General features: G+C 45.4%; 1 protein-coding gene across 1 annotated transcript in view; it reads right to left on the bottom strand.

Moving 5' to 3' along the window:
* DNM3 (dynamin 3) overlaps positions 1-14,532 on the bottom strand; it is a 127,972-nt gene extending 113,440 nt beyond the window's left edge. The window contains exons 1-2 of the mRNA XM_025194182.1: positions 14,478-14,532; positions 12,743-12,770 (exon numbers count right to left, since the gene is read on the bottom strand). Of these exons, the coding sequence (XP_025049967.1) occupies positions 12,743-12,770; positions 14,478-14,532 (83 nt within the window). The remainder of the gene's footprint in view (positions 1-12,742; positions 12,771-14,477) is intronic.
* Positions 14,533-15,164: the final 632 nt, after the last annotated feature.

The following is a 15,164-nucleotide window of genomic DNA, read 5'->3' as shown; positions in this document are numbered from 1 at the left end:
GGTGCTGCACTTGGGCAGTAGGAACCAGCAGCATGCCTACAGGTTTGGGAACTCCCTTCTCAAAAGCACGGTGGCAGAAAGAGATCTTGGAGTCATTATTGACTCCAAGATGAACATGGGCCGACAGCACGAGAACACGGTCAGTAGGGCCAACCGTACCTTGTCCTGCATCCACAGATGCATCACAAGCAGGGCCAAGGAGGTGATCCTCCCCCTCTATACGACACTGGTCAGGCCACAGCTGGAGTACTGCATCCAGTTCTGGGCGCTGCACGTCAGGAGGGATGTGGACACCGTTGAGAGGCTCCAAAGGAGGGCCACTCACATGATCCGGGGACAGCAGGACAGACCCTATGAGGAGAGGCTACGGGACCTAAACCTGTTCAGCCTTCACAAGAGAAGGCTGAGGGGGGACCTGGTGGCCATCTATAAACTTGCTAGTGGGGATCAGCAGGGTTTGGGAGAGCCCTTGTTCCCCCGAGCGCCTTCCGGGGGAACAAGGAATAACGGCCGTAAGTTGTTAGAGAGTAGGTTCAGACTAGACATTAGAAGGCACTACTTCACAGTCAGGGCGGCTAGGATCTGGAACCAACTTCCAAGGGAAGTGGTGATGGCTCCTACCCTGGGGGTCTTTAAGAGAAGGCTCGACGTTTATCTGGCTGGGGTCATTTGAGCCCAGTTTTCTCTCCGGCCCAGGCAGGGGGGCGGACTAGAAGATCTACAAGGTCCCTTCCGACCCTACATCTATGAATTGTGGTGTTTTTCGGCACTCCAGCCAAAAAACATTGCCTACCCCTGTTCTAAGGGAAGCTAGCTTTTCCAATGGTAGGATAGGTAAATGTAAGAGGTTTTAAACCAATTATTTATTCTATGATTTACCTGCTGTGGCCAGAACAACCCAGTCATTCTGCATAAGCAACCAGTTACAACATGTGTTGCTGTATACCATCTGCATGAATGTTGTGCAAATTAAATTTGAAATCAAATTTGTCTCTCTCTTTCTTTCCCAAACATTCAATTACTACCATAAAACTATAATGACAGCGGGTAGGTCTGGTCACCCCAGTATTTATTTATAAAGAGAAAAACCACAATATATAAAGAGAAAACACAGGTAAAGACACCAAATTTTAATTCTTTTATGTGTAGCATTCATTGCTATGAGAAATAGCCTTAAGTGGTGAAAGAAAATCATGCAATAAGATATGATCAATAGTAGCATCAATAAATAAACCTTTTAGTTTTTTTTAAATAACTTGACTACAAGAAATTAACACAAGTGTGCATACAGCTATTTTAATAATCTGTGCCATAAGCAGCAAACAAATCAACACTAAGCTACGGTTTAATTTAAAACTCTTTTTACTGAGTTCATAACACTGAGTGTGAAAGGCTGGCTATGTTGAAGCAAATGCTAAAACTCCAACTGACTTTAGGCCGAAATGTTATTGATTTTGCAAAAGAAAAAGCTACTTATAAGCATGAACATTAAGCTTAGTGGTGAAAATTAAAAGCAAAGTTCCCCATTCAAATAAGAAAGGCAAAGCACTGCTGCTAGAAGCACTAGGTTTCAAAACATGCAAAAACCTCTCTTATCTAAAGCTACACTCTCCTCTTGCTTCCCAGAGCTATCACAGACAACAGTGTTTGGCAGTACATCAAAGCCCAACATGCAGTTAAATAGGATTTTGCTCATCTCTAGGCAGATAAAGCTGCCTTGTTCATTTCAGTGCAAGTTATTAAAAAGATATTTCTTACGAGGTCACAGTTAAAATAATGTTCCCTTCCTGTTCTAACTGCATTTACAGTACAAGTGGAGACACACAGCACTAAAAGTTTTCGAGTAACCCATCACAGTAACACCATCAAGCTAGCAACTAAAGGGAGTTCATATGCTATTATTTATCAGTTATACTGCTGCAAAGACTTGATGGCCAGATCCTATTCTTCCTCATAAGCACCTTGTAAGTAGATAAAGGTACCAAAGTGCAAAATAATTACACTCTGCTTAAGTGCCTGAAAATCCATTAATGCAGGGCTGTCCAACTGACAGCCCCACAAGAGGTTAAGTTGTGGCCCCTAGGCTCTTACCCAGCCACTGCTTCCCACATCACTCTGGCTGCAACTCCCTCTACCATCTGCCACTTCCTGCCTCCAACCCAGGCAACAGGGCAGCACAGCAAATGAAGTGAGGAGCTGAGGATGAGTAGAAGGCCATACAAAGGAGAGGGGAGGAGCATCCATGCAGCCCAGTAGCCTCTGGCTTGACTGATGCAGCCTGAATAGCATGTGGCCCCTGGGGACTTAGAAGTTGGACAGTCCCACATTAATGCATCTACCTTTGTAGTATGTTGTCATTTGGCTTTGACACCAAGGCCCTGCCACACATTACATTTAAGATGCGATTAACGAGTCATTTCAATGTGCTTTAATAACTAGTGATTATCCTCATCAGATGCTGCGACTTCCAGACATGCACCCTGCACATGGTGCACTTGCATGGCTGGGAGCCCAGGTCAGTTGACAGCTTCCAGCTTTGGGAGCACACGGTTCACCGCTGCAGCTGGGAGCTCAGATCAGCTACTTGCTAATGGGTTATCACTTCACTTATCAATTAAACCAGCAGTTTAAACAGTTTAATCTGTGCATCACAACATCAGCAGATGGGGTGGCAATAAAGAAGGATCCAGGTTTTGTTTGCTGCGGAAAAATGCGGATTTCTTCCTTTAATGAAAAAAACGTGGGGAAATGTGGGTTTCCCCTTTTAGGCTGGCAGAGTTCCAGCCTGCAAGGGACTGCTTGGGGTAGAGGGGGAGCAGGGGAGGGTGATCAGAGGCAGGGGGTATCACTTGTATGTGTGAGTACACATGCATGTGCCAGCCAAGCAGCAACGGAGAGCATGTAGTCCACTGGCAACACATTGGGACAGTGGGCGGGAGGGGTGAACCACAGGCAATTTGGCAGAGGGGGCAGGGGGGGCTGGGAGGGAGCCAAGGTGATGTGACAGGGGGGCACATGCCCCCTAAGATTTCTGCACCCACCACGGAGCATGGGGTGCGGCCAGGCTGGACCAGCTCCAGGCAAGAGCCACCTCCACAGCCCAGTGAGTGGGACCCAGTGCAGGAGGGAGCACCACACCACCATGACCGCCAAGGTGAGGCGCAGCAGCAGCACAGACTTGTGTCCCCACTGCTGTCAAGTGGCCATGGGATTCCTCAGCTTGACTGCCACAGCAGCATGGTGCTCCCACCCATGCTGGGTCCCTCCTTCTGGCCCACAGAGCCCCCATGGGGAGGCAGCAGGGTGGGAAGCCCCTAACCCAAAGCAAGCAGCCCACATCCTCCCGTACCACAGGCTCTGCTTCAGCCATGCCACCAACAGAGGAGGGGATAGGAGAGGGGAGCCAAGCTCTGCACTCCACTCTGGCCACAGCAGCTGCCTTGACCCATGGGCAGCAGCTGGGGCTTAGGCACTGCTGGGGGAAGTAGGGAGCTGCAGACTCTGGCCCTGAGGCACCTGGGAGGTGAGGGGCAACTGCAGGTTGGGAGTGAAGGGCCATGCTGAGGAAATGGGGTCATATTGAGGAAATGGGGTCATAAATGGGGTCATGCTGAGAAAAAAGTTTGGGAAGCACTGGATGAAACTATCATTTAACCTTTCACATCCCTACTCTTGCAGAGTGGAAAAGGATCACATTTATTAGGCAGTAGCTTAATGACACAACCAGGCACCCAGGGATCTTCCAGTTGCCACCGGTCTGCATGTGATCACTCCTGAACAGCTACAACTGTTTTTTTCACCTCCCCTCCTATACAAGTTGGTGCCCATGGCAGTTGCCCCACCTTAGTTACACCACTGCACTTAGGCATAAGTGAAATAGGACCTGGGCTCAGCAAAAGGTGCTGTACAAAGGTGAAAAAAAAAACTGTACCTGTCCCAAATTTCCAGGATGTATTGTAGGTGAACACTGCTGGATTAAAGGAATGAATACTTTAAGATACATAATTAATTTAGCTTAAATGCAGGCAACTGTTTATTGAAGCACCCTAAATAATAAGCATGATACAAGATGACCAGGAAGAACACAGAGAAAATATCTGCAAAGATCTCAATTATTACAGAAAAAAATACTAATAATAGTATTGTATTTATGCCAGTGATTCTCAACTGGGGCTCCCAATTATAAGATGTACCTATGATTTGGTGAAACATGGATGCATTAAATCTGTTGTGATGCAGCAGAGCAATACATAACAGCTTTACCAAAGCATGATGTTTTGGATTACATCTGTACCTAATACACACTGATCTTATCACATACTGACCCTTCCATCTGCCCACTATATTTTGCCACATCCTGCTCATGTAGTCTTAGTATTTGGGGTTTTTTTGTTTGTTTTGTTTTTTAAGACAAGTTTCAAAAAGACTAAAGAATGAATAAAATGGTATAATCATCATTTGTACACATTGTATAGATTCATGGTTCTCAACCTTTTTTAGACTTGAGGCACTGTTCCAGAACTTTTCTAAATTGAGCAGCACCTCATTTCAAAAACTAATTTATTGCAGTGCTTACCTTCTCAAACAGCAGCCATGTGGGAAAGAGCAAGTACTTACCTTTTTGCACCCCACACTCTCCTTTAAAATGATGTCTCAGTGTCCCAGTTGAGAATCACTGACATAGGTACACGGCTATCATGATTTCTAACCTAGTGAAGTAGGCTGAATCAGACACTGAGTAGACATGAACCAGGATGAGAGACAGAAGAGTTCCACAGTTCTTGGACTGAAACAAAAAATCCTAGTGGATATGGGGATGCCCTAAAAAATAATAAACAGCATGCAGTGGCATAATTAGAGACTACGTACTGGGTACTCCATTTAAATGCATCACTTTCGGATTTAAAAAAAAATCTCACATACACAAATTCATGTAACCGTATTCATTAACTCCTAGGAACAGCTTGTACTAAGCTTTTCACCTCCTTAAGGCTCCTGAATGTTCCGTATAGTGCCTCATGCCTTTAATAGCAGCCTTGAATTGATAGGACTTAGTTCAGTTCTTCTTTAGAAGCCTTGGAATTGATGGCTGTTAGTCAGTTTCTCCGATTTAACTGTACTGTTTTTAACTGCTTACATCACAAAGTAGGCAGGAAAAACAGACAGTTTATAAGCATAAGTTATGTACTTAACCACTATGAACACAATCACTGTTTGTTAAAATGAAAGCAAAAGGCAAATACTTGGGACCAGTCACATTATGCAGTTAAGCAAATTATGTACTTTTCTGATATGCGTGTATATGTGGAGCACTCTCCATAATGCATACATGGCGAAGAGGCTGAACTGATATTGTAGATAAATCTTAATTCTGGTCACCTCCTAATTTTTGAGTGCTTCACTTTGCTAATTTAACCTAGTTTGTGTTTGCAAAATTTTAATACATTTGCCAGACACATACAGACAGTTCACCCAGAATACCTCTGTCACTCCCTCTCTCAGCCTCCCACATATGATTAGTGCAGCCCTGCCCTCCCTGAGGTGAAGCCAGACCATGTTGCCCGAAGTTGCAGCTGCATATAAATGTTTAGACCATCCCAGGACTCATGACAAGAACACCTGGTTCCAGTCATGAGTGGGGGGCTACTTAGCACATGGCTCATTTGTGGGGGGTATGTGGAATACACACACACCCACACACACATACTGAGCAGTGCTGAGCTATGGGGTCACCACGGCTAGAAATGCTGTCAACTCTGGTGGAGCCCAGCCCAATGAATTATATGGTAAATCATGAGCCTCTGGCTTTGAACTAATATCTTTCCTGCCTAGTGCCAGGGGGCTAGCCCCAATGATTTTGCGAGGTCCCTTCCAACCCTTAACAATCTATGAATCTATAACATCATGCATAGTTTGTACTGTATATAAATAAGTGCAAAAGTTCTGCTCAAAAGTGTGTTTATGAAGTACCTGTGCTAAAACCTGCAGCAGTTTCAAAAAAGGTAACATGCATCAATTCTGAATAAACTAAGAGCATGGGTACTACATACAAATTGCTACAGCCATGTTTATTTTCAAGGTTATTGTTTTGAAATGTGTTCCTCACTTCCATGTGCTCAGGGAGAGAGGGGTCTGACAGTAAGGAGAGGAGAAAGGGGCCATCTGACCCCCCCAGATTTATTCTCCCTGCTGTAGCAGTAGGAAGGGAACACATTCAAAGCATCTCCAATAATTAGATTCTATACCTGGAAAAGTATAACAAATTTATTCATTTTTCATATACAGAATCAAATTATTGGGGTTCATCTTATAATCAGGGTTATCTTCTATTCGAGTAAATACCATATGTGGTTTATTCATCAAAACACTCTTCGTTTAAGTGTGCTAGTACATTGATCTGAACAGCCACTTATTCAAATGCATTTTTATAAATGCTCTCAGACTAAACCTTTTGGCAGTGCTCATGAGGCAGCAGTAAACACAAGTGCAAACGAGCGGTAACATTCCTGTATATAAACTCATTACATAATATTGTTATGCTCTTAAACACCTTTCACCTAAGAATCTTGACAACACCAATATTCACTGTATAGGTAAGGAAACGGAAGGAGACAGTGTCAAGTGACTTGTACAAAACCACATGGTAAATCAGCGTCAACAATGGGAAACAAGGAGTCCTCATGCAATAGCTTCTCCCTGTATGTGCTGTAAAGTATTCATCACACATTATGAATATCTTGCGTTTAAAAATGGCCCTGGAAAATCCTGCTTCTAAGTCTAGGTCTACAAGCATGTCACAAGTTTGAAAAATTAATAACATAAAAAGCATGTTCACACACTAGGAGTCCCTGTCTGTCTGCCCCCATCATAAAGAGTAAGCAAAGGAATAACTTCCCTTACTCCCAAAAGCCATGATTAGAACCTAATCCTGGATGTAGCATGGATCAAATATTTTAAAAGGTTCTTAGGCACCGCAAGACGCAAAAAGGCACCTGGTGGGACCTTCTAAAATTAAGAGGTGGTCAACCTGCAGCATGCATGGCACAAGTGTCCCTGGCCATGGCACAATGTGCCCTTCGTCCCTTCCGACCCTAACATCTATGAATCTAAGTGGCATAGGCAGCCTCCATATGTGGCCTACAGCAGGTCAGGTGAGGGGACAGGTAGCACAGAAGTAGATAGGGCAGGAATCAGAGCAGCAGATTGGACAGGGAGCAAAATGCAGAACAACAGAGAGATCAGGCATGGAGCACAGGGCAGGGAACAGAAAGCTGAAGAGCAGACTGGGTAGTGGGAGGGATCAGAGTGGCACTCAGGGAGGGTGCAGGGCTAATCTGTGACATGCCAAACAAAAAGTTGTCCCTCATTGTTCTAAAACAGTTCTAAATCCTCCCCACCCCACACCACTGAGATAAACCTAGTAAGTGCTTATGTATCTTTAAAAATCTGTTTCTGAGTGCCCCTTGTGGAATATTTGCTCTCAATTCAATGGCAATTGAGTGACATTAGTACCATCCAAGATTAAACTTACACTAATATATACCCTAGGCATTATAAAGGCCATTTAAGTCCCATCCAGACTTAAAATAGCAAGTTGCAGCTTACTATAAATCAGCAAAACTTAGTCCTATCTATACAGCCTAGAAAAGTTACATGATTAGTCTCCTTTATATAACCACTGAATTTGATTACTCTGACCTGCTGACAATCCATCTGAGCAAGAACCTAACCCACACAGTTCACACCAGGCTTAAGTCAAACACTATGGCGCTGTCTGACAACCGATATTTGAAAGCAAGCATTTATAAAATTCAGGTCTCTGAAAATATTCACACATTCATCAGATACCTTGTAACTTAGTATAAACTGCCTAAATACTGAATGAAGAACCTCAGATACCCTAGATACAGGTCAGAGAGTACTTCACCATACTTAGTAACTGAACAGAGAATTCCTTAAGAAAAGAAGAAATCAACAAAGTTTGGCTGCCTAAATCAAAGAGAATGGCTTAAAGTGAAAACTGTAGGGGAAAAAAATCTTATTACCTTTGTTTTGTTGGTCAGTACTGAACTACAAATATATCTGGACTGTATTGTACCCATCAACAATACTCTAGGTTCATATACATAGCAATTTAATGTACACAACCATCAACCTTATATTTAAATTAAAAATAGGTACATCCATTTAGAATAGAACAAACTTCTTCGTAAATAAGGCATTTGTGGAGGAAATGCAAATAGTGAACTAGACAATAGCATCTGACCTCTATGGGCTAGAGTTGTTATTGGGTAAATTTAAATACATTTCTCAGCCTACCAGGATATTTTGATAACTGGACTAATATAGTAATTGCAGCTGTACAATGGTTTAATCAGACAGACACAAAGGAGGGAAATAACATGTTTGAAGAGTGGCTGATTTCTACTTCCACAAGATCCTTAGATTAAGAAAAAATACTAGAGCAGTGTATTGCAGTTTCAATTTACTGCTGCTTTTCTGAAATACCGGTAAAAAAAAAAAAAAAAATACCAATTTTTTCTGAGATGGCTTATTAGTCACTTCTCTGACAGGAAAATTTAAGAGTAAAATGGCTGCATTGATTTTAAATACATCTCCCTGGGATGCACAAATTCTACTAAGCAGGTGTCTTCCCTCTGCAAATAAATGTTCTGCTTCAACAGTCAATTGAGTTTCCTTCATTTCCCCTGACAATTGGAAATAGCATTTTAGCAATTACTACTGCAAGGTAGAAAAATAACCTATAAATAGAAGGAAATGCTATAATTTGGGTAACATGCACTAGTCCATATTTTAGAAAAGATCTAAAAAAAACTAGAACAAACAGTTATATATGCTGCTGCCAGGGAATACATGCAAGCTACAAAACAGTTAGGAAAGAAGGGTACATTCTGACAGATTAGGAAAGTCCTATATAAAGACAACCCTCCCCCAGAACCTTAGGGTTTTAAAATTAAAGTGTATTCTTGATTATGAATGACAGGCTTATAATCAAGAGTTCACATCTCTTTTATAGCAATTACTTGACCACATACAGGTTTTATTACATTAAACAACGGAAGCAAAGAGCTTTCAGTTTTAAAATCTAATTATTAAATCTTCAGTTTTCATTAAAACAACATGAAAGGCTATTCCGCTTCTACCAGAGCAAAAGAGGTCATAGAGAGGGCTCTAGAAGCATCAGAGACTGTTATCTTAAAAACTCATTCTGGTGAATGAGTTAATCTCTGCACAAGTTTCTGCTTTGCTTCCTCTTCCTGCCACCCTCCCAACTCAAAAGTTCAGTTCACAAGCTTTCTTCCATGCTGCTGTTTTTTTCTTTTAAATGTCACCACTTACTTTCAAGGGAGAGATTTGCAGAAAAAAACAAACAGGAATTAGGGTCACAATCCAGAACCAACTTACACCAATTCTGCAGGACCAGATACCGTGCCCAACTCCCATTGACACTTTAAGAGAATCAGGTACTTACTTCTCCTTTATTGACCACATGCCACAGTGTACCACAACCACCACATTAGGCTCTTGGGGTTTAAACAAAGGGTCAGTTATCGGTTTATGGACTTAATTACTCTTGTTACCGGCATCTATGAAAGGGGGAACAATGTGTGTTCTTACATCTGAGGAATGAGTACTCAAATTCTCAGACAATGGAAGAAGATACAAACATTTCCTCAAAGTCTATGGCACAACCCCATGGACAGGGTCCATCCTGAGGACATATGAAGAATTAGACAGTAAGGCTAGGGACAGAAGTTACACATAAGTAAGTTTAAGTAATCAGAAACTGGTTTAAACCTGTAACAGAACAGAAGTTCAGTGCTCATAAACCAGTTTCAAAATGGCTGAAACTGGTTTAAGATAAACCTGGCTGAATGTAGTATCAGACTTAACCGATTCAGGTCAAACCAGGTTATGAAACTTCTGTCCCAGACTCCTTCCTGGTTCAAGTTAAATCACAGTCCCCCAGCATGCTTTCCAGCCCTGGGTTGTGGCTGGGCTTGCCGCCTGCTCCAGCAGAGAAGGGTTAGAGGGGAAGGGACTGCCACCCTGGGCAAATCCCGGCTGGGGTCTGGGGCCAGGGAGGGGGGCTAAACTTTCCTTCTCAAGTACAGCGCTGCCCTGCCTTGCTAAAAAACTTACTTCTGGCTGTGACTGTGGACTACAAATCCCAGAGGCACCTGGAAGCAGGAAGAGGAAGTGCTAACGTAGGGGTCTGGGTTTTCCATTTCCCATGGAAAAAGAGAGAAAACCATAGATTACCTGGTTTTATAAGAAAAAAATGTGGATTTTCTCTTTTAGCAGAGAAACCTGCGGATTTCCCCCTTTTGCAAAGAGCTCTGCAGGTGGCTGAGTTCCCGCCTGCCTGCAAGAACTGTTTGCAAAAAGGGCAGGAAAGCCCCAACCCTGCCCAGAGGGGCAGGGGGAGGGGGAGGCAGAGGGGGAAGGGCGGAGCCTGCAGCTTTTAGTCAGTCACAAGGCCTAGGTCAGGCTCACTTTTCTCCCGGAGCCTGTGAAGTGGTATGTGGGGCTTTCAGGGGCTGGGGTGGAAGCAGGGAGGTGTTGGGGAAATACATGGGTGCCTGACTGGCTCTACATCTTCCCACTTGCTGCTGGAGTGCCTGGCCGGGGGCAGGTACAACTGAAGCAGCTCCAGCAGCCCTTAAGGGAAGCTGCACATGGAGGCACCAGCTGGAAGCGGGGACTTGTGGAGCCAGTCGGGCACTCAGTGTTGTTCACTCTAAGGGGGCAAGGGAGACCCATGCCCCCAGATCTGTATGGGGGGCAGGCTGTGGGCTTGAGCTCCTCCCTGCTTCCCTCCCATGGGGCTGCTGCAGCCCCGCAGGCAAGACTCAGCACAGCTGGGAACAGCAGGGCTGTGCCAGAATCTCTTTTCCCCCCACCACCATGCCTTCTACTGTTCTGAGTGGCGAAGCTCCACGCCACTTCCCTCAGCACAGCCCTGCATGCAGGAGGTGCACCACTGGGGCAGTACAGAGTGAGCTGCTACTAAGGAGATCACTGCGTGGCTCCTCTGTCCCCAGCCACGCCAAGTCGTGGGGAGGGCAGCAGGGGCAGCTGCTCGCTCTGTGCTGGCCCAGCAATATACCTCCTGCATGCAGGGCTGCACTGAAGGAAGCGGCGCAGGGCTCTGCCACTCAGAGCAGCGGCAGGCACAGGAGGCCCAGCAGGGGGAGGAAAAAGGAGATCCTGGCATGGCCTTACTGTTCCCAGCTGTGCTAGGTCTTGCCTGCGGGGCTACAGAGGCCCCACGGGAGGGAAGCAGGGAGGGAGCTCAAGCCCACAGCCTGCCTCCCATACAGATCTGGGGGCATGGGTCCCCCTTGCTCCCCAGAAGTGCACGCAGCCACTGGGAGCCAGCCCTGCCCGAGTCAGCAGCAGCAAGAGTAGCAGGGCAGCCGGCTCCGTACTCCTGCTGCAGCTGCCTTCTGTTGGGGGCAGGAAGCTGTGGACCTGGGTCCCTGGTCCCATAGCCCTGACAGCTAGGGGCCCCTTCCAGCAGGGCAAGGGGGCAGGGGCTGTGGGTGGGGCTCAAGGGGCATAAGCAGGGCTGGGGGGCTGTTGTGGGGGCAAAGGAGGACACAATCAGGGCCAGGGGAGGCTGTGGGGGGGCCTTTAATTTTAATCATGGATTTGGGGGTTTTGTCAGAGAATTTGCAGTTTTTTACAATGGAAACCCAGGATCCCTGGTGATGAGCAACTCTGCAGAGTCCTGATACTGTGAATCTGGACTGCAAGTCCCAGAGACCTCAGGGGCAGCAGGAAGAGGAAGCAAATACACAGCCTATACTGGCTATATGCTAGAGAGCAATGCTCTACCACCCCCTGGCTTCTGGCCTGAGCCACTGCAGGCATGTGGCTGCATTTCCTGAATAAACAAAAATGAATGTCTGTCCAACTGTTTCTCAGTTTAATCTCTGCAGCTTAGACTAACCTGCAAAAACTGAATCAATTCAGCCTCTGGCTTTTTTACTGTATTTAACCTAAGGTATAGGCAATCTGCCAACTGTCCCTTAGGGTCCCTGAACCCAGCAGAAGGTGCACTGAATTTGCAAGGCAAGAGGTAATAAATTCTAATCCTATGGCTGTTAGAATTCCTTTGCCCTCTTCATACTCTATTACTAAACACAGCTTAATATTACCACCTTCGGTGAGTAAAGTGATGTTTATCAGTTGTCCACATCAAGATAACTAAGAACTTACACACAGTGCTGGGAACAAAGCCCAAGTCCACCCACACTGTTCCGTAGTCTTTTAAAAGGAATAGAGGTAAATCAAATGCTTCTGTAATCTAGTGAAGCTCTGTGTCTTCCTCTGGCAGCAAGACCACATATGGAAATGACAACTCTGTTACTGTGTGAACACCAAAAGATCTGGTTCCTTTGGCCAAGTGGTGGAAACTCACTTTTACGTCCACTGATCCCTCATTCAGTCCCAGTAATGCCTGAAATAGATGCTTTCTTCTCTTTGTTTCTGCCTTCTGTAAACACTATATCATAACATACGCCCAGTACCAGGATGAATAAACAAGTATCCCAATGTCTAAAGTTAAATCTTTTTCCCACCAATACTTATGTGATCTACTGGTAATGTGATGTGTATGTTGCATTTCCCCTGCAGGGCCTCCTCCACACAGGATAACAAGATGCTTTCCAGCCACTTGTTACAGCTATAGAACTGAACTGGAAATGGTTGGTACCTGGAGACAAAGGTTGTGGGTTCAAAATCTGTTGATGACCCATAAGAATGAAAAAAAGAAAGAAAGAAAAAGAAAAAACACATTAAGAGTAGAATAATAACTGAAATAATTCTATACAGAGCAAAACATCAGTGAGATTGCAATGAGAATGTGCTCTACTCATGTATGTATGTTAAGATTTTACCTATTTCACTTAATAACAGCTGGCATTTTAACAAGGTGTAAAAGCTTTTGCCTGTAAATCCAGAGTGTAAGAACCTACTTGCATCAGCTCCAAAACCTCAGAACTTGACTAAATAAATGTTGTACTCCCAGAAAGGAAACTCTCATTCTTAAAAAGTCTCTTTTTAACATTTTTGGGAACAGCACTGCCCAGAGACACCCAAATTATAGTAGCTATAGATGGCTGATCTGCAGGTAAAGCAATTTAATTACTGCTGACCTGTGTTTCAAAAATTGTTCTCATCTCCAAGTTACTGAGTTAGCTCCTCTCTGACAAGGGTTTGAGAAGTCTGACTCCCACATCCAATTCACTGCTGTGTTTTGCACTATACTGCAAGCTCTTTGGGGCAAGGACTCTCTCTTACGCTGCATCTGTGAAGCACCTAACCCAGCAGCGGGCAAAGTCCAGCCTACAGGCCAGACCCAGCTCACAGTGGACCCTTGTTTCCCAGAAGCCCCTGCCTGCATTGCTGAAGTGGGTTTCCCTCGAGACCCCAGGAGCAGCAGAGCCATGATAGTGAAAGACCAGGGTTTCCATGGAGACTGGACGCAGAAGTGCTGGCAGGACGCACAGCAGGGGCGTGCAGGCAGCAGATCATGGCTCTGCCCCAGCTCTGGACCATGTTTCATCACTGCAACATCCCAACCACTGCCCCGGAGCAGCTCCCCCTCCAGCCGTGTGCCCTGACAGTGCTGCTGGAGCCAGTCTCCATGGAAACCCCGGCCCCGCAATGTCACAGCCCTGCTATCCCTGGGGTCTTCATGGAAACTAGCTGCAGCGACACAGACAGGAGCTGCTGGGAAACGGAGTCTGGCCACCAGCCGGATCCACCATTTTGCTCATCTCTGGCCTAACCTAATAAAGCTCAAAGCCCCTTGGGTCCTCTAGCAGCAGCCCCTGCTGTGGAGACCAAAATATCTTAATTTCCAATTGATGAAAGATGACCCTACTGTAATTGTCATACAAGTGCATTAGAGGCAGACAGAGGGTTTTTCTACTTGCACAGGGGCACCATCTCTGCTGAAAATTTGAAAAAATTAAAAGCAAAAAAAAAAAAAAAAAAAAAAAAATGCGTAGAGAACTGATCCTGCCTAAGTGCAAAGAATGGAGCAGAGGAATTCTATTCAACATTTCTATGAATTCAGACTGCTGTAGTATAAAGCCACCACTGTATTTGTTGCAAAGTGCTGTCTACTGCAATTGCTATCAAGGAGCTCAATCCAGCCAAGCCACAGTAGTTGGATCACTTTTAAGTCCAATCAATTAATCAGCAAAAACCAGAAACCTTGGTGATATTTACAGTCAGCTCTTCCACTGTTATATTTCCCCAGAGAAATTACTGCAAACCATCCTAGCATAAAATGGTATTGATATCCTGTAAACGATGCTAGTTTTCCCAGGGCATTTTAAAAAGTGTGCTCTCCATACACATTTTGAGCAAACAGCTTAACAGAGCTGCATGTTATATCCGCCTTCCGAAGAGATGTCAGCCTCTTTGAATACAAGACATACCCTTGACGAATGTAGCAGCACTGTCACGTTTCCCAACATCCAATGGCATCCCCATTACTAAGCACTTTAGCGAGACAGGAGCCCTGTCTGCTTCTCAGAAGGAAGGAAAGGGAAAGGCGATGCCACCCTCCTGCATGTGCAGTGGAAACCATACGAGAAAGCAAAGTCACAGCCCAGCCTCAGACTTTATCCGTGAAGTCGCTGGTGTCACTGGAACACTACACATCTGGTCCCCAACATCTGTCTTAGCTGCCACAGCAAAAAAAAAAACCCAACCCAAAACCCAACCACCCTCCACTCACTGCTTGAATCTCTCTGCTACACCAGCCACACTGGAAACTCGGGATGCTGCTCAACACCTGTGTGGAGGGGACCCACCACTACCAAAAACGGGGTGGGAGAAGAGGAGGAGAGGGGGTTGTTTACGGGGGTGACGGAGCATCCCTGGTCCTGGCGGGCAGCCTCCTCCTCTGCAGCCTGGCAACAAACCTGCATTAACTGGGAGGCTTGAAACACATGTATATGCGCACACACACCCTTCAACACACCCCCTCCTTCACACACACACACATGCACCTTCAATATCCCCCACCCGCTTTGACACGCGCATGCACACACCCGTTGCCCACACGCCTGCCCTTGGACAAGGCGCAGCCGCCCGCAGGTGCCGGGCGCTGCGAGGGGGGG

This window comes from Alligator sinensis, unplaced genomic scaffold, assembly GCF_000455745.1.
Source record: "Alligator sinensis unplaced genomic scaffold, ASM45574v1 scaffold1040_1, whole genome shotgun sequence".
Classification (NCBI taxonomy): Eukaryota; Metazoa; Chordata; order Crocodylia; family Alligatoridae; genus Alligator; species Alligator sinensis.
The sequence above is the reverse complement of the archived record's forward strand: the minus strand, read 5'-3'. Positions and strand labels throughout refer to the sequence as shown.